The sequence below is a fragment of the Orycteropus afer genome, unplaced genomic scaffold (genome assembly GCF_000298275.1).
Source record: "Orycteropus afer afer isolate SDZICR_OR568_19922 unplaced genomic scaffold, OryAfe1.0 scaffold00070, whole genome shotgun sequence".
In the NCBI taxonomy this organism is placed as follows: Eukaryota; Metazoa; Chordata; class Mammalia; order Tubulidentata; family Orycteropodidae; genus Orycteropus; species Orycteropus afer.
The window spans coordinates 2,574,433-2,602,286 of NW_006921657.1; the positions used below are offsets into that span (position 1 = coordinate 2,574,433).

General features: G+C 46.2%; 1 protein-coding gene across 1 annotated transcript in view; it reads left to right on the forward strand.

Annotated features, from left to right (window-relative positions):
- CAMK2G (calcium/calmodulin dependent protein kinase II gamma) overlaps positions 1 to 27,854 on the forward strand; it is a 65,038-nt gene that overhangs the window by 36,640 nt on the left and 544 nt on the right. Inside the window, exons 11-21 of the mRNA XM_042780915.1 lie at positions 3,263 to 3,346; positions 3,588 to 3,630; positions 6,378 to 6,440; positions 8,403 to 8,446; positions 15,829 to 15,861; positions 18,226 to 18,294; positions 19,469 to 19,513; positions 22,581 to 22,629; positions 24,107 to 24,220; positions 26,156 to 26,231; positions 26,581 to 26,675. Of these exons, the coding sequence (XP_042636849.1) occupies positions 3,263 to 3,346; positions 3,588 to 3,630; positions 6,378 to 6,440; positions 8,403 to 8,446; positions 15,829 to 15,861; positions 18,226 to 18,294; positions 19,469 to 19,513; positions 22,581 to 22,629; positions 24,107 to 24,220; positions 26,156 to 26,231; positions 26,581 to 26,675 (715 nt within the window). The remainder of the gene's footprint in view (positions 1 to 3,262; positions 3,347 to 3,587; positions 3,631 to 6,377; positions 6,441 to 8,402; positions 8,447 to 15,828; positions 15,862 to 18,225; positions 18,295 to 19,468; positions 19,514 to 22,580; positions 22,630 to 24,106; positions 24,221 to 26,155; positions 26,232 to 26,580; positions 26,676 to 27,854) is intronic.

Consider the following 27,854-nt stretch of genomic DNA (forward strand, 5'->3'; position numbering starts at 1 on the left):
CATTTACTTATTTGTCCTAGCCCATGTTTATTGAATGCCTCTTTGGTGCTCGTCCCTGTGCCAGGTATTGGAGATATAAAGATGAATGAGGCATAGTCCCTGCCCCCAAAGATCTCAAAGATTATCTGAGGAAACAGACACTCAGACAGATAATGTTTCTACAATGTGACAAATACATAGAAAAATCTAATGAGAACATAGGAATGCCCACTATCCCTGGTAGGGGATAGAATTACTGAAGGTGGCATGAAAGAGGTGACCTCTGACACCTCTGGTTCTTGCAGATGAGTAGGAGTTCCCTAGGAGGGTAGCCTCTAGACAGAGGTTAGCATGTACCACTATGAGAAGGCATGAGAAACTATGGCATGTTTAAGGAATATTATTAGTTTGGTTGTAGATTATGATGTAGCTACAGGAATATAAGATGAGGCCAGAAGGATTCCATAACATACAAGGTTCTGCCTGAAGAGTTTGGATTTTATTCTGAAAGCCTAGGGGACCAGGTAAAAGTTTTAAAGAGAAGGTGAAATTTGCATTTAAGAAAGATTACCCTGGAATTGGAAAATGAAATGGAAGAATAAAGGGCCCAGCAGTAGGAAACTCAGGAAGCTGTTGTGATTATTAAGCAAGAGCTTGGGAGGTCTACCGCCAAGGGTAATGAGGAGGGGTGAGTGGATGGTGAGAAGTGGACAAATGCAAGAGAGATTTGGGAGGTAGAATCAGAAGAATATCGTGATCTGTGCAGTTTGAAGCATGAAGGAGAGGGGCTTTGACTTGGCTGTTGGAGTGGAGGGTTGTACCTTTCTTTGGCAGAAAAAAATCCAGGAGGAAGAACCAGTTAGTGAGAAAAGATGATGCTTTTAGTTTGGTACATGTTGAGTGCAATCTAGGGGACCTTCCAATGGAAACATCAGTGGATAGTTAGAAATCTGGTCCTAGAGATTAGAAAAGAAATTGAAAATTAGAAATATGGGTTATGGTCGTTCCTATACAGGTGGTGGTAAGGCTGTAAAAATAGATTGGTTCCTCTGCCCATGAAATTTCTTCTCATGAGCTTGAAGAGCTGGGTAATAAACACCAGCATTTAATGACAGGAAGAGGTAGAGGCACCAGCAAGGGGACTGAGAATGAGAAGGTCTATGGAGGAGGAGATTCAGGAGCAGGAGATCCCAGAAGCTAAGAAACAGGAGGTTTTAGTAAGGGATCAACCAGAGGCTGCAGAGTCCAAGATAAAGATGGGAAGTAATCCATTGGCTGATATTAGAGGCCATTGTTTCATAGTCTCTGGTAGAGACAGAAACCTGTTTTCAGAAAGGTGAAACAGAAATGGGGGTGAGGAGGAGAACGTATGTTGCATTTTCAGAAAGCTACAGAGTTATGGGAGAAAGCATTGGCATTAGTGGAAGAAAGGTGGGCCAAGGGGAGGTTTTTTGTTGGTTGGTTGGTTGGTTTTTTTCTAAGAGAAGCTTGAATATAACGTATAGACTACAGAAGAGAATCTAATATGGGAGACCAACCAAAACTCACTGCCATCGAGTTGATTCCAACACGCAGTGACCCTATAGGACAGAGTACTACTGCTCCATAGGGGTTCCAAGGCTTTCAGTCTTTACAGAAGCAGACTGCTTCATCTTTCTCCTGTAGAACAGTTGGTAGATTCGAACCACTGACCTTTTGTTTAGCAATTGAATGCTTTAACCACTGGGCCACCAGAACTCCTTAGTGTGGAAGTAGAGGTTGAAAATACTGGCTAATTGAAGGAGCAAGTGTTTGGATAATAAGTAAAGTGAGAGCTTCCGAGCCCAGGTGGAGGACTCTTTGTTGCCCCCCAGGAGTGATGGGGTTGAAGGCAGGTGAGAATCAGTTTGTGGGTGAGGGGCTGAAGTTGAAATAGTGCTTATTTAGTGCCCCCTCTCTCTTGTTATAGAGAAGTTCACATTGAGGAGGAGGGAGTGAAGGTGGAGAAGATTGGAGGAGTTACTTTGGGAACCAAGAAAGGGAGTGGACCAGGAACGAGGGCAAGACTTTGCTGGTGGCCCAGTGGGGCTGGGAGCACCAGGGTTATAGGATTGATTTTTCTAGCAGACTGGCCAAGACAGTTCACAGCAAGGGAGGGGGTGAGACAGAGACTGGTGAAACCCCCGAGACTATAGTCCCTAGTCACCCTTCAGACCTGGAATTGAACTCATTCCTGTGGCTTCCAGACAAATAATAGACAGACATATAAGGTGAACATTTAAACCAGTAGGCATACTCCTTAGAACAATCAACATGGGAGATCAGAAGAGCAATATTTGCACAGGGAGATAGCTCAGAGGGCAGGAATGTGTAGGCAAGAAGGACACAGGGAAGAGGTAACTACAGGGAAGAAGTGGGAAGAGAGCTGTTACATTATAGGGATTGCCATCAATGTCATGAAATGAAATGTGTATGAACTGCTGTATGGAAAATGAATTTGCTCTGTAAATTTTCACTTAAGCCAAAATAAATTTTTTTTTAAAAAAATGGGGAGGGGAGTACAACTTAAAACAGAGGCTCAGAATTGAGGAAATAACAGTGTTTTAGTGACCTCCACTAAAATATAGTGTTTTTGTGGCCTCCACCCTGTATCTCAGCCCCTGAGAACCTCACTAATTATGACATTGCATAATCCTTGATGCTTGTATTGATGACCCTCAGTCATCAAGGAAATGTAACTCCTGTCCGATAGACTCATGTTTAAGGAGGCAAGGCAAGTTAGTCATAGATACATTGAAGAAAACCTTTCCTCCTAAAATGATCCTTAGTTTCTCAGATGACAGCTTCATTGTGGACCTTGTGCAGGAATGTTGAGAGAGGCTCTTAGGAGGAATGAGTGGTCCTCTGTAGAGAGCAGGAACCCTGCTTGTTCTCTCACTGCTCACAGTCTGGGATGCAGGAGGTGCTCAGTAAATAGGAGTCACTGAATGAGCCTCACAACATACAGGACACTCCTTCCAATTCCCCAGGAAGATGAATGCTCTCTAGGGTACCATCATCTAGCATCAGTTATCAGTAGTGTTTTAGTGTTCAGATCACTGTCCTTATATCACCTTGAGTTTGGGGTAGTACTTTTATTCTAAAAGCATTTCCACATCCATGAGCTCATTTCATCTCTGGAGTGGCTCTTGGGGGGGGGGTGTGCCCTGACTGAGTACACGACCTCCTCCTAAGCATACTGTCAGCTGGGGAAGCAGAGAAGGTCTGTGCTAGAGGCTCACAGGCCTATGTGTTTGGTTTCCAGCAACGATCCACGGTGGCGTCCATGATGCATCGTCAGGAGACTGTGGAGTGTTTGCGCAAGTTCAATGCCCGAAGGAAACTGAAGGTGAGTCTTGCCTTCTGGGTCCCTGTATCCCGAAATCATGCCCTTTAACAGTGTGCCCCACCCCTGCCCCATCAAGGAAGAGAGCCCCTTTTCTGGCTGGAGCTAAGCTATGAAGATTGTACATGGAGGAGGCCCCAAAGACCTGATATCTTCTGGCTCTAGCCAGGAGCTGCCATTGCCTGAGATCAGGCCACATGTTATAGAGTCCGGTTGAATTCATAGGACCCTCCTCTTTCCCCAGGGTGCCATCCTCACGACCATGCTTGTCTCCAGGAATTTTTCAGGTATGTTTCCCCAGCAGCACATTTTAATCCTACTGAGGTGAGTGGGTCAGGAGGGGGTGGTTGCCATCCGAGGCAGCACTGGGTATCCTAGCAACACCTTGACCAGGATGACTGAGGATCCTGATTTGAGGAGCCACTGTAGTTGCTGCTAGGTCCTGTAACCTGAGATTCTGTGAGACTTCGCTTGGGTTCAGATTTATAAATACTGTTCACCAGAACGCTCTAGGAGTAGCCTGCTCACCTTCCAATTTGTCTCTGATTTCTTATTTAATTCTCTGAAGACTTGCAGCATTTTGAGATTTTTAGCCAATCTAGGGGATTAGAAGATGTGCTAGGGAAAAAGAGATAAAAGGTGCATTGGGTCTTCTCAGTCTCCTTCATTCATTTGCTGACAGGGACAATCCCTACTTCATTGTGTCTAAGCAGAGATGACAAATGGAAATTATTCCAGGTGTTTAAACCTTTTAGTTGGGCTTAAAATATTCTCAGTGATAACTAGTTGTGAAAGTGAAGAAAAAGAGACCAGAAGGAGGGAGGAAAAGGAACTTGCTTCTGTTTGCATGAGAAATTGGGGGAGTTGGGACCAATGATATGGAAATCATACTTGACATTTCTTTTCGATGCAAGACACTCCAGTTACCCTCTCTCCTCTACCCTCGTTGTTTACCCTCAGCTGGGGGAAAGCTCGGTGGATTTTCTGTGAGGAAACGATTAAAGTTAAGACTGAAAACAGAAAGGTCTTTCCCGGGTAGCCATTTCCCCTAGTTTCATCCCCATCTCTGATGCATCCCCACAACTGCCACCCCCATCCCCACCCCCCCGCACCTTCTCTCATTCTCATAATGAGACTTTCCTCTGTACTGTCATGGAGAGGGAACTGTTGGGATTGCTTACTACCTCTGGGTACAGGTTGCTCCCTTGAACTTGAGTCCCAGTGGGCTGGTCTGTGCTAGTTCTGGGTAACTTTAGAGCCCTGGCTCTGAGGATGCTGCAGGCAAGAAGACCTGGGGCTTCATGAGCTCTAGTTGGAGAGCCACAGGGCTCCAGAGACATCAGGACTAGATGGGAAGGCCCTGTGACCCTGGCTTGGGACTCTCTTGTGTTGTGGATGTCCATGAGGGTAGGATTGTGATTCTGGATTCAGCTCTCACAGACGGGAACAGGAGTCCAGCAACCGCCTCCATTAGAAACAGAGCTGTAGCCCCACTTCATGCTTCTTGTGCCTAACTAACTACTTGTAGCTTCTGCTTTTCTTGGTTTAAGAGCCTTGCTAGAGGGCGCTCAAGGGCGTTTCTATGCTGACCCTAGAACTATGATCTGTCATCTCTCCTTTCTCAGTCACAGAAACGTGAAGACAGACGACTGCTTCTCTCAGCCTGGGAATCAGTATCACAGGCCCCTTCCTATGGCCTCCACATCATCCCTCCACCCCTTCCCCATCCCATTTCAGGAAATCGGTATTCTGGTTTCAGTAAATCAGGCTGTTAGGACAAAACACTTTTTCTTGTCCCCAAAGAGCTGCCTCCTTGTTGCTCAGACCTTGTTGGACTTTCAGGTTAGAGAACTCTGTTGTGGTCTTTCCAGAAGGGCCGGTTCTGTTTTCATTCTGAGATAATGAGAACAGAGCCCATCTCTAGAAGCTTCTATGGAAAGAGATGTCTCCATCTCTTGTCTACAGGTGTAATGAGGGAAGAGGGGCACCAGTATGTTTTCTTGGGGATGAGCTTGGCTATTTTCTGAGTTGGCCCCCATTAGGGGTACAGCTTGGGCATCCTTAGGTGATGCAAATGGTTAAGCACTCAACTGCTAACCAAAAGGTTGACAGTTTGAACCCACCCAGAGGCAACTTGGGCACCTTGGAAGAAAGTGCTGGCAATCTGCTTGCAAAGGTCACAGTCATGAAACTCTCTGGGCACAGTTCTACTCTGCACACATCCGTTACTATGAGTTGGAGCTGACTTGATAGAAACTGGTTTTTTGGTTAGTGGTTGCAGGTTAGCCTTGGACTCTAGCAACTTGGCTAATGGTGAAATCAGGACTTTTAGAATATTGCTTCAGCAGCCTTTGTTTTCTTTCTGAGGGCTCATTTCTCAGGCTTATGTGCCCTCAGAACATGGTGACCTACGGGGTAAGAAAAGCTGCCTTTCCCAGCACCTCCCTTGAGGAGGGAAAGGGGCCTGTGTCTCTGAGGAACTGGGGCCATGGTAGTCGGGGCCATAGACCCTCCCGGGCCCCAAGTACCAGTCCTTCTACTGAATGTGGCAGGGAAAAGAGTTCCTCTCTGCTTCCTGCGCTCTGATAATGCCCTCATTTAGGTCTTAGGCAGGGAAAGTCTAAAAGTGAGACTTACTTTTTCATAGCTTTAAGCTAGAGATGGGCTACCTCAAAAAGGGCACCTGCCTCTCAACCAACCAGGCCCTTACTTGTTGACTCACCTGAAGTGGTCATGGGATGAGAGCTGAAGCCACTTCCACCAGGTGGAGCCATGGTATTCCCTAGGCCCCCATCAAAGCCCAGCTCTTTCAGGCCCCCAGACTGCTACAGGGCTGGCTGCACCTGCCTCATCAGCCTGCCCCCTCTGGCGCCTCTGCTCCCCTCAGCTCGGCTGGCTTGGCCACGCCACCTAGGCCTTGCTGTGCGTGGGCGGCCAGCGGGTTCCCACCACCTCGTGCTGGGGCATGCTCGCTGCTGACTGGCCCCCGTGGCTTTGCGGCAGCTCTGTGCACTGAGAGATTGTATCCCCTCAGTTGGCAGGCAGAGCTCCGCCCCCGCCTCGCCTGCCGCGAGCGCCGCCGGCCTGGCCGGGCAAGGTATGTGGCATGAGTCCTCCCCGACCGCCTGTCTCGGCTCCCTGCCACCCCACCAGGAGGGCCAGCATGCCAGGCCCACTCACCAGGGAGACGAGTCCCCTGCTTGCGGGCTGAGATGGGCATGCCGGACGGATGACCTAACTTGGCATCTGCAAGCACATTGGTGTTACGAAGCCCCCTAACCAGCCATGCATGCTGGGCGCTTGCCGACTCTCAGGAGGCAATGGCCTGGAGGACGTGGAGCTGGGCGGCAGGAGAACTTTCCTCCAGGCAGACTGAGAGCCAGACCTGCCTGCAGAGGGCTGCGGCAGACTGTGACCCCCCAGAAATAGCCCTGGGCATGGCCTGAAGCTGCCCAGTACTAAGACTAGACCTCAGCAGTCCCCATAGAGGAAGCCAAGCCCTCAAAATTGTGATGTCTCGTGTTTGCAGGATTGAGAGGCTATAGAGTGTGGTAGCTGTGGAGTCAGCCCTCTTGTGTTTGGATCCCAGCCCTATTACCCCCTAAGTACTTCACTTCAGCTCTCCTAGCCTTAGTTTCCTTATCTGTCCAATGGGAATAATGAATAACAATGATGATGCTTAAGAGCTCATATGCTGAAGGCTCTCAACCCCACCCATACTGGACAATTAATGATCTGGGAACTTGTAAAAAATCCTGATCCCCAGACCCCACTACAGACAAATAAAATCAGTATCCCTGGGGATGGAATAGGCATAAGTCCCCCCCCCCCAGCTCCCCAGGTGATGTGACAGATGCATGTAAAGACTTAGCCTGATAGGTGGAAGACACACTAAAACAAAAATAAGTTCCAGCATGATAGGGACCTAGTGCTGGACATAGGGCCAAAGGACATTTTTAGAGTCAGAATTTTTGCAATGGAAGGACCTTTTTTCTGACTGGTGAGAGGTGGGACACAGCTTGGGGTAGGAATGGCCACATGAAAGGAAGAGTGACAGCAGCAATAGTGACAACAGTTAACACTTATATGCCGGGCACTCTGCTGAGTACTTTTCATATATGATCCCATCGGATCCCCACCACTTCCCTGTGACCGCGACCCTGTTTTATCCCCATTTTATAGTTAAGGAAATTAAGGCTCAGAGAGGTTAAATAACCCAAAGTCAAACAGCTAGCAAGTGTTGGAACCCAGTTACAAATCCAGGGCAGTCTACATACATCAGACAGTTGGGCTGTTTCCATCACCCTGTGCCTCCCATACTCTCCCACTGTCTGCTGCCCTCTTACAGCCTTTGTGGCCAGCTGGTGTCACAGAGCTGATCACCTCAAGCCTGGCTGGCATTTATTTAATGTTTCATTGTTCTACCCAGGCCTTCCTGCTCATAGATTCAGAGAGGTGGCTTGGGGGAAAGGGCAGTGAGATGGGACTCAATAAACCTGGTGAGGACCTGCCCAGTCAAGGCTTCAATCCCCTGGCGAAACCCTCCTGTAGGTGGTCCTGATTTCTGTGTCTGTGTCTGTGTGTCCTCATGTCTGGTCTCTTTGTGAATTGTGACATTCCGTTTCTTGAGAACACTCAGGAGATGTCTTGCATCCTTCCAGCTTGGCCATCCTGAGACTCTCCACGGCATCTAGGGACTCTGCTTCCGGGCCTGGGTTGGAAGCTATGGAAGGCAGAGTTCCCAGTGCCCCAGGCAGCCCCAATAATGAGCACGGATTTCTCCTTCTAAGTCAGTGTGTCCCTGTTTCAGCCGAGCCCTCTTCTGTGTCAGAGGAGCGTTGGTACCCAGGAAATCCTGGATGCTGCCCTGAGGGCTCTGATGCCGATTGAGACGCCCTTCTTGCAGATGCTGTGGCTTCTCGAGGTCACCCAAGGGTTCCAGACACCACAGTCTGGCCCCCTTGTCAGACACCCACTCTCTTGAGGACCTGGCTCCCGGACTTCAGGTTGAGGAGAGGGTACAATGCAGGAGACTTGATTTTGCTCTTTGTTTTCACAGCTGCCAAAAGCCTATTGAACAAGAAGTCAGATGGCGGTGTCAAGGTAAGAGTCTTTGCCTCTCTTGCCAGGGCCAGGCCTCTCTATCTCTCCCAACAGTCACCATGGGGAATTCTTGGCCCCACTTTCCCCCTTTCCCTGAGAACCTTCCTGTCCTTGCTATTCTGCTTTAAAACAGACTCATCATGCCCAGAACAGCAGGTTCCACTGGCCTGAGGGGGAAGAAGGGAGCAGTGTTTCTCCTAACCCTAGTTGGCTCTGAAGGACTCAGGGGAAGTAATACAAATTATAGAGCTGAATCCTGAACCTAAGTTCCAGACATGTGCTCATCTCCAAGGCTCAACTCTGTGGGACTTTTTAGGTCTTTTATTTATCCTTTTCTCGTTTTTAATAGCAACAAGTTCATTTTATGAAAGAAAAATAATGTTTGCCTGGTTGACTCAGGATATAGGGCTTGGAACCTGAAGCCACTACCCTTCTGGCCTTTTTCCTTGTCCCCAAAGCATCTCCAGACCCAGCTCAGACATCTCTGAGTGAAAGTGTCTTAAGCTTTCTCAAGATAGACCCCTCAGAGACAGACAAGAGATGTGGTATATTATGGCATATTCCTGTTTGGTAAGGGAGCTCTTCCTTTGCAACCAGAAGAAAAGGAGGGACTAGGAGACTGAAAGGACAAGCAGGAAGCCAAGGGGAGGAAAAGGGGCTGCGTGGACTGACAGGCTGAGATGTTCCATGGCTGCTTTGGGGCAGAGAAGGGATGGCTTCTAGGGCTGGGGCATTGAATCCATACTTTCTTGAACCCTACCAGTTTCCACCAGAGAATTTCAAACTTTTAAAACTCCAACAAAAGTTTCAGTTGGCCTTTCCCCAGGATCTTGTGTCCACAGCTGAGATACACATGTGTCCCATTACCTTCCTCCACCCCTCCCTCTTCCCCTCATTCTCTCTGCTTGCCTGCTTCTCTGTACCTCTGCCCCAAGGAGGGGAGCTTGGGCTCCATGCACACCCTGCTTACTTGCAGCTGGGGTTGATGGGTGTGAGGTCTTCAGGTAGTTACGAAAGGGAACAGGTTTAGTTGGAGGGAGATTTTGATTATTTCTACTGGGGAAAAAAATCAATCTTTACAAAATATTTTATAAGTGCCTTACCGAGGCCCAGTGCTGAGCTCAAAAGAAATGTAAGAGGACATGTAGTTTTCATCTAGCCTTAGGAGGTTGCAAGGTTAATTGAAAAGAAAAATGGACATACTTGGAATCAGCCAAGCCCTAAATGGCTTATGGTCTGGACCCTAAATATGATGGTTCAGTCCAAGAAACTTATAGGGAAATGTTTACTGGAGAAAGCTTAAGGGAAATGGGCAGATTTGAGCCAAGTCAATGATTACTTCTAGGGAATGGAATTAGAGGTAAGGACAGCATGGGAAGACACACCTTTCGTTTTTTACGTTGTATATTTAGATGTGTCCTTTAAAATGAATATAACTCATCTAAGTTTAAAGTTAAATTAAAATTTTTTAATTAGATTAATATTTGAAAGCAATAAAAATAATTTTTATAGGTTCCCTTGTAAGTGTTGATGTTCAGGCCATAGTAAGAGTGATATTTTTAGAAAGATTTGGCTATAGGTGCAAGAGGAAGGAACTAGACAAAGATACTGATTAGGAGGAGTTGTAATCTGGGTGTATGTGTGGTGGCGAGAAAGGGTGATTAGAGATAGAAGGAGGTCATGTTCAAAATGCTCAACTACCAGGAGAGCATGGGACAAGTACTGCCTGCAAGTACCCATGAATACTGGGAATACCATCTCTGTTAGAGAATTATCAAAGGAAGTTCACTTTGGATTAAAAATAACAACAACCAAACCCACTGCCATCAAGTCGATTCTGACTCAGAATGACCCTATAGAACAGAGTAAAACTGCCCCATAGGATTTCCAAGGCTGTAAATCTTTACAAAAGCAGATTACCTCATCTTTCTCCTGCAGACCAGCTGGTGGATTCAAACCACAGATCTTTTGCATTAAAAAGGACCAATCAATGATAATGACAATGTTCTTGGCCCAGAATATTAGAAGAATGGTGGTACTTTGACTAGAAATGGGTGTTGTTTGTGAAGGGTGTTGTTAGATGGGAAGAGGAGTTTTGTATTGAGAGAAAGATAGACTTTCTGGGTATAGGTGTCTTTTGAGGCATTGGAGGATACCTAATGGCAGCCATGGAAAAGAGGGTCAGTGCTGGGTTTGGAAATCACATGAGCAAATCACATGAGTTCATTAACTTGTCCAACATTTATTAGATGCCTACTGTATTCTAGAAGCAGGGAAGACATAATCCAAGCCTTTAAGATGTTCACAGTGGGGGAAAGACAAGGAGACCATGAGTTTCAGAGCATTCTGATAAAACCTCTGAGGGAGGTATGAGCAGGGAGGCACCAGGGGAGCACAGAGGTGCATCCAAACCAGAACAAGAGATCTGCCTGAAGGAGGTACCTATGAGTTCGATGGACTAGCTGGATTTTACCAGGTTAAGTCGGAGAGGAAGGCTATTCCAGGCAGAAGGGATAGTGCATGTGAAGATGGGCAATTCTGAAACAGTGTGATGATTCTGGGAAGTTAGTAAGTTTCTATATAGCTAAAGGATTCTTTGGGTGGTGCAAATGGAGAATGCGTTTAGCTGCTAACTGAAAGGTTGAAGGTTTGAGTCCACCCAGAGGTGCCTTGTAAGAAAAGCCTGGCAACTCTTCCTGTTAGCCATTGAAAACCATATGGAGCACAGCTCTACTCTGACATGAAGTCTCCCCAGCACCTGGTTATGTGGCTGACAGGAAGAGTGATTACACAGGGTCAGACCTGAAGTAAAGCAGTGACAGCTGTGATGGAAGGGAGAGGCTGGCTAATGGAGCTATTAAGGCATGGTCTTTGGCAGAACTTTCTAGATGTTGGTCCTAAAAATTAGCATCAGCCCCAGACACACAGAGTTCACCTAGGTAGCTACTTAAAAATACACAGACCCAAGGGTCCAGCCTAAAACTCAGATTTAGGAGGCCTTTTGTGGGAGCCAGACCTGTTTTAATAAGCCTCCTCCCTACCACCCAGAAGAGTCTAAAGCATATGAAGGTTTAAGAGTCTGGCAAAAGCAGAATTTGGGGGTTATCTGTTGTTAATGGGCTATAAGAAAAAGAGGAATCAGCAAAGGAAATGGAGAAAGAACTAAGAGGAACAGTCAAACCAACATGTATAACATTGTCAAATCTGGAAAAACAGAATTGTTAGATGTTTTTAATTGTGGTAAATGTATAGGTAACAAAACATCTGCTATTTCAACAATCTTCATCTATATGGTTTGGTGATACTAAAATTATGTTTGTCATGTTATTCAATCATCACACTTATCTGTTCCCCAATTTTTACATCATAGATAAAATGTTTTAGATGAGAACATTTGTGGGGAACCCAGCCCTTACTTCCTCTTTCTCCTATCCAGCCCTTATGGGGGGCAGCTGAAAGACTCCAGTGAATGTATCTTCTTTCTCGTGGGACACAGGGCACCAATGGGAACACAGCAGCCTGAGTTTAACCCTTATAAATGTGCTCAGTAAAAGTGAATTAGAAGCTATGCACTTTTGAGAAAAGAGTTTTAATATAGTGTTAAGACCTGAAGCCAAGAGGCAGGCGTTTAAGAAAGGAGTCTCCAACCAAAATTAAAAGGCTAAGAGCACATAAGCTGAGGGAAATATTGGTAACCAGTATAATGGGAGGGGTTAATATTATTGTTCTACAAAGAGCTCTTCTAATAAAAATGTCTCCTAAAACCCAGCACATAAATGATCAAAAAAAGATTAACTACAGTCTGAAAAAGAGGAAGTAGAACTGGTGAACAAATGTTTGCAAAGAAAAGCAGGTTGAAACAATGTGCCATTTTTTAACTCTTCCTCCACTGATGGTGGTATGAATTAGAATGGGCCTTTCAAAAACAGCTGGTGTGTCAATTGCCATACAAGTGTTCCTACCTTTTTTACCATGTAATCCTATCTCTGGGAATTTCTCCTAAAGAAATAATTCAAAATATGAAAAAACTGAAAGCATAAGGGTGTTCAACAGGATATCATTTGTAACAGCTTGGAGGCCATCTAAAAAGCCAGTAAGGGAATCATTACATAGTTTTGGGAAATCCATTTAACAAACCATTACAAAGTTATTGATTTTCATTATTATATAATAATGATGTGGGAAAATATATTAAATGAAAAAGTAAGATAAAGTGGTTCATATAATATAGTTCAAAATTTTATTTAAAAAAGACTATGTTGTATATATGTAGCCAATATAAAATAAATGGTTAGAAAAAGAATTAGGAGAAAATCCATTGAAGTGTTAATAGTAAATTCAGTAGTGAGACTTTTATTTTCTTTTACACATTATTTTGTATTTTCTACATTTTTCACCTAGACCATGCATTACTTTTATGATCACAATAAAAATCAAAATACTGTTTATTTTAAAATCAAAGCATGAACTTTTATATAGCTTATAATGATAGTATTTTTTCAGTTGCTGGGGAGGGGATAGGAATGGTAAAAGCAATAGGATTGTAAGGATTCTCCCCTGCCCCATCTCTGTTTTCCACTTTGGTTCTAATATGGTTGCAGTCCTTTATAGTCAAGAGCATGTACATAACAATAGCATGGTTGGATGGAAGTATCAAGGAAGAAGGAGGAGGATAAAGCAAGATGTACAGAAATCCGCCTTTCTGTGCTCCCGTGAAAGTTCAGGTGGCAGTCTGTGTTCTGACCTGTGGCATGGCTTAGAGAATACTGAGCTTTGGGCATACTGAATCCTTCTTTTTAGATCACTTTCTCTTCCCAGCTCCCCCTTCCCCACGTCCTCTGCCTAAGTGTTTGAAAGAGCCCTGGTGGTGCAATGGTTAAGCACTCTGCTGCTAACTAAAAAGTTGGTTCGAACCCACCAGCTGCTCAGAGGGAAAAAGATGTGGCATTCTCCGTCCTCCTTCCTTGAAGGTTACAGCCTTGGAAACCCCATGGGGCAGTTCCACTGTGTCCCATAAGGTCACTATGAGTTGGAATCAACTCCACGGTAACAGGAGTTTTTTGTTCTGAGTGTTCAAAAGGAGATTTCTTTCTCACTGTTCAGACTCTTTCTGCAAGACCCTGGAAAAATTAGCATTGGTTTGAGTACCTCACTTACCTTGTGCCCTTTAATATGGGGATTTCAGCTTCTGTTGAGGCATCATTGAAAATGGATGCCAGTGATCCAAGATCTGTGGAACAGTGAGAGCCAATTGTGAGGACAAGAGTTAAGGTAACACAGACTTTCAAGTCCCAAGAGGCCCATAGTCTAGACCATTAGATTAGCATTATAAATTATTATTTCATACTGTTTTAAAAAGAAAGAAGGAAAGCAAGAGAGAGAAAGGATATAGTTATTTCCTTAAGTACTTTGAATCGTTGTTTAAATTTGTAACTCAAAGGAGGCTTGAACTTCTTCCCAATTAGTTCCATTTAATTTTCAAATAAAGTTTAAAATTTTAAATAAAAATAATTTTAAAATAAATGTGAGATACAGGTCTTTAAAAATGACTTGGTATTTCAGCAGTGTTGGCCTTTGCTGGGGCAAAGGACCTGTGTGTGACTGAGGGCAGAAACTTGAAAGAAAAAAGAAGAGAGGAGTTTAAAGTCCTTTACTGACCTGGGAAATAGCCTTTGAGTAGAAAGGGATTACATAGCATTTTCATGCAGGACAGTTTAAGGAAAAGCAAACCAACAATGAAAAAGTTGGGAACATAGTCTCTATTAAGTTGACAAGCAGCTGAAAAGTGTTCTGTGTAATACAAGGTCCAGGGGAGGGCCACCTTACCTTTGTAAGGTAAGCCCCTGAAAGCCACCATAGCCAGCACTTTTGATTGATATGCCCAGAATACTTTTGATTGATATGACTCAAGCAGGATAGAAATCTGTGCTGTGCTTTCGCCTGGGAAAAAAAAACCAGTCTGCCAACTGTGCAATTCAACATACATTGTTAATCATATACTAACTTTTGGGTGTCTTTCCAGGCACTGTGAGATTATAAAGATAAAATATGGACCTTCCCTCAAGAAATTAATAGTCTAGTTGGATAAAGGGCTAACTAAGTACATATATGAATGTAAGGCAACTCCCTGTTCTTGGAAAGACTGAAAATCAAATCTTTTATGTGGGCAAACATGAAAGGTTAATACCTAATTTAAAGTTTTTCTTTATATAGGCCATTCTTTTAAATATTTGTAGGTCCCTTCTTTTGAATATATTCCCCAAAATGTCTTCTAAAGTAGAATATAAGCTACTTGAATATAAGAACATTTCTCTGATATGTTCATTGCTATATCCCCAGTGCCTAGAACAGGCCCTCAATAAGTATTTGTTGAATGTTGTTAATTGAATGTGCCGAAGTCAAAAAAATAAAATGTTCCAAGGGGAGTTTCTCTCAGCTGATTATCAAATTCTTAACTACCCTTTACCTGTTCTGAGATAACATTTTCAATGTCATCTGACTTTAATTCTGTGCTTTTGTTTCACATCTGAGCTAGAGGACATTAGTGAGCATCTAACTGAAGTGTAAAAATTGACTGCTCCCAGCATTCTTCATGATTTACATCTGTTTCTTTATGAGACTTGCACTTTGAATCACCAGCACTTTTATCTTTCCATTTCCCACTAATTATGAAATGCAGTAGAGCTTTCAAATCTTACCAACAAGTATGGCCATACTGATAACAAAGATGCCAAAATTTAACCATTATCAGATAATTTTCAAAAACTCAACGTCTTCATCTGAAAAGCATTTTAGGGGTGCAGTGCAAAGGTCTAGGTTCAAAAGTCAGATGTATTAAAGCCAAGGATGACCTATGGTAGCTTTTTTTTTTTTTTTTTGTAGTTTTAATATAAATGTTGCTTTGCTTTTCAGTATACGCATTTAAAAAATGCATAGCTGTAGTAGCTTTTGCTATTCACTTGTTAGCTGCTTACTCCAGTTTCCGACAGACGTGCTAATGAGAGAAAATAAATAACTTTATATGCAAGTGAGCCTTATAATTCAAACCTGAAAATTTGCAGCAAAACATGACTTACCCTCCTAGATTTGTGACTTAATCTCATTAAGCTTTCTCTGAGCTAGGCTAGGCTCCTCAGAATCTACTAAATCTGTACTTGTGGCCCTGACAGCAAAGGAGTTCTTCCTCTCCTGGGTCTGGAGGGCTGTGTGTGCCTAGGTGCTGTTTTAATCACTCTGGTGCTGGACTCTGAGGCTCCTTCTTCCACTCTTTTCTCCCCTGATGCAGAGCCCACGCGGGTGCACTAATCTGCAGCATCTCTGTGCTTCTTCTCTTCTTACCTCCTCTTTCCCCTTCTTTTTCCCTTTTGCTGTGATGTGTCCAGAAAAGGAAGTCGAGTTCCAGCGTGCACCTAATGGTGAGCCTTGCCTGCCCACCCATCCGCCCACTCCATGCTGCCTGCACCCGCCTGCCAGCCACGCAAGCCCATTCTGCCATGTGCGTGTGCTCCTCTCATCCTCACTGCATGTCTGTGCTGTGTGGGCAGCTGTGGCCTGTCCTGCCAGGCGAGGGCCATTGCCTACAAAATGGGCATTGGAACATGTGGTGCAGCAACCCCTACTGTGGAGGTTGGTGGCCCCCAGCAGCCCAGGGCAGGAAGTGAAGCTGGCATAGACTGGGGGCCAGGTGGCAAGCTCAGGGAGGACCCCCCACTCACTGTCTCTCAGGAGGAGAGGCCCTGCTCATTGGTACAAGCGGCATCTGTGTGGTGGCAGATGAGCTTTCCCCTGAGCAAGTACCCATTATCAGGCTGTTCCCCACGTTTCATCCTTCCCACCCAGCCCTTGGGGGACCTGCTAAAAGACTCAAGTGAATATATCTTTCTCATGGGACACAGGGCACCAAAGGGAACACAGCAGCCTGAGTCATTATGAAACCATCCATTAAAACCACAGCTGGGGCCACTTGGGAAACATCCCAGCCCTCTGCAGATATGGCAGGCTCATGGGTACCCTGGAGTTCTCACCCCCCTGCAGGGGCTTTCTCTCAGCTGGGTTTTGCTGGCAGAACAGCCTGTCCAGTCCACCCTGAACAGGTCAACATCAGCAGCAGAGCTAGAAGCACACTGCTGCTTCCTCATTGCAATAGAAGAGAGCTGAAGCTTGTGGGAGTTTAGAGCCATATCCTGACTATTCCTGGGACCCCTATCCCCCCTTCTCCAGCCTTCAGTGTTCCGTGGTGTCTTCTTAGTATTCGGTGCCTGGATTGAGGTTCCATGCTTAGCCCTGGGTTTGGGGATGTCTCAGCCGCTGACAGGAAACTCGGGGTGGATGGCTTCTGGTCTGTACCAACGGGCCATAAAAGAGACATCTGGGCAAGAAGTATGTCCTGGCTGTCACCTAGTGTCCTCATCTGCACACTGCCCAGAGACGGAAGCCATACATTTGTTTCTCAGCCTGTTGGAGAACTTAATAAGCATCAGGCTACTCCCCTGTGGCCTTTGATGCTTCTGGAGCCCATAGTGAGCCTGAGTGCACTGGTTAGGGAAATTCTAAGAGGCAGAGAACATCAGATGACTTCCCACCCTGGGGACTGTACCACTCTGTGTAACATTTTGAAAGACAAGGATACACCCTGATTATACTGCTGTTAGGAATGGTGGCCTGCTCTTTCTTGGGGACTGGATTCTGGGACTGCAGCCACAGCCCCCACCTGGACTCACCTCACCTCCCCACTCCCTGCCACTCTGCCAGGGAGAAAAGTGACCAGCACAGCCCTCTCTCCCCCCTGGGGTCAGGGGATGCATTTTCTATCCACTGTTGAATTCCATCCCTTGCCTCTCTGGACACCATCTCCTAGGCCAGGTATTCTTCCTCTTCCCATTCTTCTCCTTCTCAGTTCAGGCTTCAAACTGGTTTTTAAGGGGAAGGAAATCTAGGTGGTAGGTTGAAAAAAAGCAGCAGAAGACTGTCCACAGATGTGGGACCCAGAGTTTCTGAATTTTTCTCTGCTTTCTTACAAGCAAGGAGGTCTGGTGGCGGAATGGTTAAAGCATTGTGCTGCTAACCAAAAGGTCAGCTGTTCAAACCTACCAGCCACCCCATAGGAGAAAGATAAGGCAGTCTGCTTTCGTAAAGATTTGTTGTTGTTGTTGTTATTATTTGCCGTCGAGTCGGTCCCGACTCATAGCGACCCCTCCTTGGGTTTCCGAGGCAGTATCACTACGGAAGTAGGATTGCCCAACCTTCCTTCCGAGGAGTGGCTGGTGGGTTTGAACCGCCAGCCTTCTGGTTAGCAGTCAAGTGCCTTAGCCACTATGCTACCAGAGCTCCCTCGTAAAGATTTATAGCCTTAGAAACCCTAAGGGACAGTTCTACTCTGTCCTAAAGGATTGCTATGAATCAGAATCGACTTGATGGCAGTGGGTTTTGGGTTCTTATAAACCACCGTTCTCTTTTCCTATACAGTGGGGAGAAGATCGTAAATTTCTTTGGGTTAAGTTTGATTGTATAACAAAGTGGCACCTGGAAAAATGCTTGAAAACAAGTCTCTGGGCTGGTCCTACCTTGAGGATGCCTCCAGAGAGCTAGGTCTCTGGGTCCCTCTAAAACCTACCCTTCCTGTTCACCTCTCCAGCCATTCCCCACCCCCACAGTGTTATGGAGGCCACCTCAGGCCGAGCTCCTCCAGGCTAGGCCAGGGGGCAAGGGAGGTCTGGGAGTCAAACCTGAGTTGCTTTGGTGACTCTGGAGGAACTAAACCATATGTTTTCTTGTCTCAGCCACAGAGCAACAACAAAAACAGTCTCGTAAACCCAGCCCAAGAGCCCGCGCCCTTGCAGACGGCCATGGTACCTCCTGACTACAGCTTCTCCGCCTCTGCCCCTGGCTGCCTCCTGCTTCTTCCCTCTTCCTCCTCTTGTCCTCCCTTCCCAGGCTTCTTCAGCCTTTTTCCTTTCTCGGGCCCTGTAGAGCAGACTGCTTTGTCTACTGCCCCTGAGGACCTGTTCCTTCATTGTCTTGCTTGGCCATGTTCCTTCCTGCATGGCAGAACTGCTGCTCCCACTCCTTTCACTGTTGGGGGGAACGTGTGCTCAGGGCTCTCAGCTAAATCTTCTAGCCCCAGGCAGGGACCCCTGATGGGTCTGCTCTGTAGGCCGGGAAGGTGAGTTGCTTATACAAGGAGAGGGTAGAGGCTTTCTTGGGACCATCAGTTCTCTGAGGCCTCTTCATGAAACCTGCCTCAGTTTCTCCTTTGCAAAGCCAGGAGCAAGAAAGAGGCCTGTGGCCCCCACATCTGGATAGTGCTGAGATTTCTGGGTTCCTCATGAGCCCTGTGCCGTCTGAGTTCTACCTGAGCTCTTCTAGGGGCTCTCAAAAGCTCCCTCTTCTATGGTAGTTGGAGAGTGAGCAAGGGGATGAGTGGGAAAGAGGGAGAGGACACTGCCTGCTACTCCTTTACTTCTTGTGGACCCTCGTGCTGCCTGACACAGTTCTGTAGGGACAGAAACTCTGGGGAAGGCAGAAGATGGGTGAAGCTGGCAGCTCCCTGGGCTCAGCTTGCTGAGGGGGCATACCTGGGTCTTTCTAGAAGACTTTGTCATTTGCTCCCCGTGTCCCTGCCTCCCACGCACCCCTTGATGAACACTGTTGGCAGGGCCCGGCTTGTGCCCTCAATCCCACAGCTTCTCTTGTGTACTTGCCTCAGGGGGACCCTCTGGGGAAAGAGCATCAGAACAGCATGAATCAGGACCAAATCCGTTGTCCTTTTGGCTTCCCTGGTGTCTGATTCAGCTAAGTGCCAGACATCTCCTCCTTACCAGCCAGAGTTTCCCTTAAATCCAGGGCTTTCCAGTCCCTTGGACCCCAGTTGAGGCAGAATATTTTATGTTGTGGGAACGGCTGATGTCCAGGCCTCGGTGGTCATCATAGGATCTACGGGAGTACCAGGGGGAGGGCGGGGTCCCTCAGGGGTATGTAGGTCTGTTCCAGAGTCCAGAGGGTAATTCTCATTTTCTCTCATAGGAGCCACAGACCACCGTAGTGCACAACGCTACAGATGGGATCAAGGTGAGAGGCCCCAAAACCATTTCCTACTTTCCAGGTCAGTGGGAAATAGGCTGGGTCATGGGGGCAAAAGGTCCTATGGTTGGCAGCCTATAGGCTGCACCCTGAGGTCAAAGTGTTTGCAGAGTCTAGGCTGGGGGTAACGTGTGCCTGTTTGTCGCTGCCCTACTAGAAACAGCATTGTAGTTAGTGATTCTGAGCTCAGGCTCTGTGGTCAGACATATCTGGGTTTGAATCTTGGCTCTGTGGTGCTGAACAAGTCACTTAACCCTTCTGCACCTCAGTTTCTTTATCAGTAAATTACAAATTATAACAATAGAACCTTCTTCCATGAGTTGTGAAGTTTAAAACTGAGGAAATAGACGTAAGAATCAGACACTAGAGCATTCTCCACTACTTCACTTTTTTATGCACTCAATAGTCTTGTCTCCTTATTCTCACTAACATTTAGTAAATATTTATTGAGCCCAAACAGCATCCATAGCTCTGGTTACCGAGGTGACAAGACAAAGTCCTTATTCACAAGGACAGTTTAGGTAGGAGTTTGCATTTTATTCTAGCAGCAATGAGAAGCCATCGGCATTTCTAAGCAAGGATATAATTCAATCTGTTTTACGCTTTTGAAAAATTGCTATGGCTATGTTAGGGCAGGATCTAGGAAAGCGGCAAGAGTGGAAGCAAGGAGACCAAGGAGGTGTTGTAGTGATTCAAGTACAAGATGATAGTAGCTTGGATTCAGATTATGACATACAATTGAAGAGAAGAGGTAAGACAGGTTTTATTTTAGATGCAAATTGGACAGATTTGATTTTATTGATTGATTTATTGATCAATTGTGATTTGGGTGAAAGTTCACAGAGCAAATTTGTTTCCCATTCAACTGTTCATACATATTTTGTTTTGTGACATTGATTGTAATCCCCATAATGTAATAGCTCTCTTCCCACTTCCTCCCTGTGGTTACCTTTTTCCAGTGTCCTTCTTTCCTATGCATTTCTGCCTTTTGAGCTTTCTCCCTGCACAAATGCTGCCCTTCTCATCTCCCATGGTTGATTGTTCTAAAGACTGTACCTACCTGGAAGCTATGGGAGTGAGTTCAATTCGAGGCCTGAAGGGTGACTAGGGGCCATAGTCTTGGAGGTTTCTTTAGTCTCTATCAGACTAGTAAGCCTAGTTTTGTTGTTGTTTTAATTTTTATTGTGATTTGGGTGAAAGTTTACAGAGCAAATTCATTTTCCATACAGCAATTCACATATATTTTGTCTCATGACATTGACCGTAATCTCCCACAATGCAACAGTTCTCCTCCTACTTCTTCCCCATAGTCACTTCCTCCCTGTGTCCTTCACTCCCATGCACTCCTGCCCCCCGAGCTGTCTCTCTGTGCATATACAACCCTTCTGTTCTCCCATGATTGATCTCTCCAAGGAATGTTATCTACCTAATATAAATGTTCAGTTCATATGACTCTTTTATTTGACTGGAAGCCGCAGGAGTGGGTTTAATTCCAGACCGAAGGACAGCTAGGGGCCATAGTCTCAGGGGTTCCCCTAGGCTCTATCAGACCAGCAAACCTGGTCCCTTTGTGTGTGTGTGTGTGTGTGTGTGCTTTTGAATTTTGTTCCACATAGCCTGTTTTTGTTGTTTTTTTTGTTTTTTTTTTATGATTTTGAGTTTTGTTCCACGTTTTCTTCCACTATATCCAGACTCACTTATTTTGATCCCTTTCCAACTGGTTGGCATTGGTAGCCAGGCACCATCTAGGTCTGGTCTACGGTTCATGTAGGCTGAGGTTCACATGGTCCATTAGTCCCTTGGACTAATTGTTTCCATGTATTTTTGATTTTCCTCATTCTTCTTTGCTCCGGATGAAGAAAGACCAATTGTTGCATCTTAGATGGCTGCTCACAACCTTTTAAGACCCCAGTCACTACTCATCAAAGTAGGATGTAGAACAGTGTTTTTTGTGTAGTATGTTATGCCAATTGAGCTTGATGTCCCCTGTGACCATGGTCCTGAGCCTGTAGACTCAGTGACTCACTCCCTCAAGGTGTTTGGCTGTGGCTTAAGAAGTTACCATAACTTTGCTCCCTGTTAGCTCTATTATATATATGGACATTCTTAAAGCACATACAAATGTGTATGGATAGATATTGTCTGTAAAACCTATATATGGTCCTGGGTATATTCCCTTTGGCCTACCCATATCTGGTCATTTTGCCTGTCTACCTCTGTATCTACCCATAGATTAATGTTTGTTATTACTGATAGGGCATGTATAGTGTATGTAAAAGGATTTACCTTTGTTGTCTGTACCTCTGTGCATCTCTCCATGTCTTCCTTTTCCTCAGTGTTACTGTGCTGGTCACTCACTTTGGTATATGGCCTTTGCCTTCACCCACATCAATACATGTCTCTTACCTAGCTAGCAGTCCTTCTCTCCCATCCTGGTAACCAACAAAGAAAGTTTCCTTCCATGTATAAACTTTCCCTGACTTTTTACAGTGGCGGACTCATACAATATTTATCCTTCTGTGATTAATTTATTTCACTCAGCATGACGTCTTCCAAGTTCATCCATGTTATGAGGTGTTTCACAGATTCTTCATTATTCTTTAGTGTTGCATAGTATTCCATTTTATATATGTACCATAGTTTGGTCATCCATTCCTCCACTGATGAGTGCTTAGGTCATTTCTATCTCTTTGCTATAGTGAATAATGCTGTGATTAACATGGGTGTCCTTATATCTACTCATGCCCAGCTGTCACTTCTTTAGGATGAACAGATTAATTTTAGATTGGATAATTGGGAGGTAAGGGAAAAAGAGTAAAAAAAAAAAAATCAAGATGACTCTAGGTTATGGCCCAAGGAATTGGGTAGATGAAAGTCTTGGGAGGAGGCTTGGGAATCCAGAGTTTCGTAAGAGTCGGATGGCAAGTGTAGAAGTAGAACTTTCTATGATTCCTCCTTGCATCCTGTAGGAGCACATACTCTGCTTTTGTTGGGTGTGGCTCCCCAAGTTTCCAAGAGCCGAAGCAAATAGGAATATGTTCTCTTTGGCCTACAGGGCTCCACAGAGAGCTGCAACACTACCACGGAAGATGAAGACCTTAAAGGTAGGTGTTGGGTCCTTGGTGGGGAAGGGACCCCAGCAGTGACCCAAGTACCTTGGCTCTAATAAGGCACCTGCCTTGTCTGCCCCAAGAACTGGGAATGGTGGCTCCTTATACCCAGGAGATAGCTTGGCATAAAAGCTACTTTCTGTAGGCCAAGATTTGAGGTCCTGTCTGATGCTTCTGGGTTGGGTAAGAGGCTTCTCTTTTTTGACTGCAAGTCTAGAATAGCCAGACTAGAGGTTTTCCTGAGCCTGTTTAGGGGCCAGGGCTCAGTTAACTGTTCCTGTTGCTAATAATGATGTGAATCACAGAACAGGGGCATCTCAAGTCCCTACAGAAGTAACCCACAAGTAGAATGACTAGTTGTCCCAGTTTTTCTGGGACTGAGGGGATTCCTGGGATGTGGAATTGATCTCTTGCCTCTCTGGACACCATCTCCTAGGTCAGGAAATTTTTACACTTTAAATTGATGAAGAACCTTCCATTTTAAAACCAGTGTAGTACCAGGCAAACTGGGATGAGTTGGTCACTGGAGTCATGAGGCCTTGGCATGAATGATGAAGTGGGGACTCTGATGCCTGTCAAACCACATTTGGCTGCATCCTAGTGGTCCTGTTAGGAGTACCACCCTAAGCTTGAAGCTGACCAGAGTGCCAGGGAGTGTGGGAGGGAATGGCAGTCTAGTCCCTTGGGAATCTCTCCTGGCACTTCAGTTTGGCCTCTTGGAATTGCTCTCTCTATTCTAGTAAGTGACTTTAGACAAAGGTATTAGAAAAGATGGAGGAACGTTGTAGTCAGAGCTGAGAGAGCAGACCCAGAGACAGTAAGGGGACACCAAACCTTTGGGAACCAAAAAAAATTAGAAAGTATAGGCTTATAAAAGAAGCCTTGGTGGCATGGTGGTTTAAGCACTCAGCTGCTAACCAGAACGTCAGCGGTTTGAACCGACAAGATGCTCCATGGGAGAAAGATGCAATCTGTTTCTGAAAAGTTTTTTAGCCTTGGAAACCCTGTGAGACAGTGCTCTGTCTTACAGGGTTGCTATGAGTCAGAATCAACTCCACAGCAATGGATTTGGTTTTGTTTTTTTAAAGAGTAGTGCCTTCAGGGCTGCTAGGATTAAAGTCAGAAAAATTCAATTCTGGGGTTGCTGGCAGAGTAGGTGGCATCTTAACTGCTGGGCTCTTGACCTGTGGCCTCACCCCCTAGAACATCTTCCCTAGGAGCAGAAGTCCTTGTGGCTGTTTTAAGGCACACGCCCAGGTCCTTGCACCTTCCTGGGGCTCTCGGCTGGGAAGCCTCTCTGGCAGAGGCGACGGCGTGGGATGTGGTCCATTGTCCACAGCAGCCTGAGGCGTCACCTGGCCCCGGCACTGCAGCGCCATGGGCTCAGGTCCTGTCCGGCTTGCTCGCTCACCTGCCTTGTTCTGTTTGTTTTGGCTGCTCTGCCTTGCCCTGCCCTGCCCTGGCTGGCTAGCTGCCCCGCTCCGCACTGGGAATGGCAGCTCGGTGCCTGAAGGACGGAGCTCCCGGGACAGAACAGCCCCCTCTGCAGGCATGCAGCCCCAGCCTTCTCTCTGCTCCTCAGCCAGTAAGTGTGAGGGAGGCACATTCTGGCTTCCGTCTCCCTGGCTCGTCCTGAAGCCCCTCAGGGATCCCCACCAGAGCTGTCAGCCCAGCCCAGCTGCCCGTCTTAGTAAGCTTTGGGAGCATGGCCTCTGCTAGGGGTGGGGGAGCTGTTTGGAGACACTGTTAATCCTAGGTGGGGGGCAGATTGACCAGTGGCCCCTGAGACTGGGGTCCAAAAAACAGAAGCAGAGTGGGTGGAAGAACATGGCATGGAGGGAGGGAGTGGAAAGCCACTGGGAAATGCCAGGAGCCTTGCCCCAGCACTGAGCCAGGAAGAAGGGCGGAGTCAAAAGTCAGGTCCTGGGAGAGGTGGGGGGAGTGCATTGGTGAGATTTTGAGAGCAGAGAAAACTGGGAAGTGTTTCCTGAGGCTCAGCATAATATCATGATTAAGAGCATGGGGTTTGGGATGAGACAGACCTGAATTCAAATATCAGCCACACTACCTGTAAAAGTGTGTGACCTAGCTTCACTTCCCAGAGCTGCAGTTTCCTCATCTGTAAAGTGAATAAAATGTACCTACTTACTGACATTGTGATGGAAAATCAATGACGTAGTTGGAAATAGATGCCTTGTTGGAGTAATGGTAGTTCTCACTTAGATTTTTAGTTATGTCAGTATAGAGGATGCCTTTGTGTGCTGCTTTTCCTGCCACCATTGATCCTTTCAGAGTTTCTAAGACAATCCTCTTCACCCATAGGGGCCCAGTCAAGCCCTCCAGATGAGTTTGGTGGGATTGGAGAGGGACATGTGTGTATATGTTCGTGTGTGTGGAGGGGGTGTGTATACACACCAGCTTTCCCCTGTAGAGTGTGGATGGAGCTTATAGTTTCCCCTAACCTGCTGTTTACTTACCTGGAACTGCCACCTGATGGTGCCGATGGCTGTATCTTTGGCTGCTCTCCCCCTTCCCGGCTGTACTCCTTGGCTGTGCAGGCCCGGCCTTGCCGTGGTGGTGCTGTTCTAATGCTTGCATTTATCTTGCAGCCTCTTGCTCCTGTGAGGAAAGGCTTGTTTCCTGGGCCAGCCTGGGGCTGCGGTCAGGGTTAGCCCAAGCTCAGGCCGAGCGCTTCCTTACCCTGATGGTGCCTTGTGCTAATAGTGGTACTCCTTGTAAGTGAGCTGTCCATGAGTGCAGGATGTCACCAGCAGCCCCTTGGCTTGGGAAGGGGCAGAGGACTCTTTGGGCACCCCAACGCTACCTGTCAGTCTGAGCCTTGGTTTCCTGAGGGACATGTCCTGGTATGAGAGCTGGTGTGAGATTTATAGCTTTGCCAAAGCTTGTCCGGGATAAACTGAGCCATCTCTCTAGGGAGAGGATGTCAAGAGAAGAGTTTTTATAGTTCTAAGATCTGTAATCGCAGGAAAGTCCTAGAGATAGGTAGAGTGAAGAGAATGCAGCATCCACCCTAGGGCTCTGCTCCTTCTTTCGGAGCCCTCATCCCTAGCTGGGTTTTGGACCACTGAGTGAAGGCTAGATAGGAGGCTGTGACTGAGACCTGACTGAGCCCGTTCGGGTGAGAGAAGTAAGTGGGTGGTAGAAACAGCTTCTTAGAGATGCTGAGCCTGCTAAGGATGCACTATGAGGCCCTGGGTCGTGTGTTCATGACATGCCAGGCCTCTCAGCTGTTAGAGACAGAAGTGTTGGCTGAGACCTGGTTGTTGATGGAGAGGTAGGTGAAGGCCAGAGAATGAATGTTGGCTGTGATGACACCAGCAAGATGAGGATGGAGAGAAAGTTGGGCTCACTCTTCTGCAAAGGGCCTTAAAGACAGAGAAGAGGAATGTCTTGTCAAAGGGATCACAAGGAACTGTTTGAAGGACTGGGGCAGGTTCTCCGACCCTTGGGAGCTTCCCCAGTTCCATGCAGGTAAATTGCTGGATTTTTTTCCCCACAGTGCGAAAACAGGAGATCATTAAGATCACAGAACAGCTGATTGAGGCCATCAACAATGGGGACTTTGAGGCCTACACGTGAGTAGAGATCCATTTCCTTAAGATCTAAGTTCTCTCTCAAGGCCTTCCTTGCTCCCAGAAAGTAGCTAGGACCCTAGGAGAAGAGAAGCTGGACTTTGGGCATAAGGTGTCTGAGTTAAACACTGGGAGCACTTCCTGGTAGAAACTATGATTGAGCTTGCCCCTGGTGTCCTGGCTGTGAGCAGAAAGGACTGGGCTGAGCGGCCAGCAGATAGGCCCCTAAGACCTTGGCTATCTTGTCCAGCCTGGCACACAGCTAATATGCAGCTGTGGGACAAATGCCACTGACAAGGAAGGAAGATAAGTAACTTCCATAGGAGCTTGACCAGCTGCTTTTTTCCTGCAGAAAGATTTGTGATCCTGGTCTCACTTCCTTTGAGCCCGAGGCCCTTGGCAACCTGGTGGAAGGGATGGATTTCCATAAGTTTTACTTTGAGAATCGTGAGTGGGTTCGTGCTGCTGATATACTCCTGCCTGCCTCTTCTCCCCCTTTGCCTCTGTCCCCATTCACCTTCTCCTCTTCCCAGTTGCCTGCTTTATTTCCTTATTTCACCTGCCTGTTGCACCCCTAGTCTGTGTGCTTACTTCCTGTGCTCTGACAGTGGTCTTAAACTAGCCCTTTCAAAGGCACAGCTCCAGAGTCCTGTGTGCCCACTGAAGCTGGCAGAGTTTGCAGCTGCCTCACGGCAGGGCAGCCACCACAATCAGGTTCACTGGATTTCTTTAAGCCTCATGTCTTCCCAAGAAGGATTGGAAATCATTTGAGATTAGGTTGAGATGATCTCAGCAAGTAATAATGAAGCTCTGTGTCTGCAGGTTGCCTAATAGAGGAAATTAAAACCAGGATAAGAATGTGTAAGCAAGTAACAGGGCCCTGGAGGTGATTTTTGAGCTTGGAAGTTGTGGCTAGGATCCCCCTGAATATTGAGGGATACAGGAGTCTTAGAATGGGGGAGAGGCACTCTGGACAGTTCTTAGAAGCCCCAGGGATAAGAGGAAGCTGAATCCTTGCCTCCACCCCTGCCACCATCACCCATCTTTCTCTCTTCTCTCCAACACCCTCCCCTTCCTTATTTATTTATTTATTTCATCTTTTTCTTGGGCCTTCCCTATCCTGCCCTGAGTTTTATTTTATCTCTGTTTTTTCCACTGACAATCCCCCCTATGTCTCAGCTGCACATGGAAGCTCTAGGCTCCCTGAGTAATTCTATTAGCAGAAGCAATTCCAGAGCATATAGAAGCTCTAGGAACATTTCGTGTAGTCTCTGTCTTAACACTTGAACTAAAATGTGAATCTCAATAAAAGGAACACCATTTGCACAACACATTCTGATAACAGCAATCCAACTTCTTTTGCCTTTCCCCCAGAAAATCCTGGGAACCCTGGGAATATCCTGAGCTTGATGTTTTGGTGACTCTTGACTATTTTAACTTTAACTTTGATGCTTTTTTTAAAAAATCACAAGTCAATTTTTAATAAGTTCATGATTTTGCTGTGTAGCCCTAATTAGAGGCAAACCAACCTTTACAAAATCTAAGCATCTACCTGGCAGACTAGAAGTTAGTTAGGGTCAGATGGTCCTTTGTGATTTGGGCTAATTATTTAACCTCCTTGAGCCT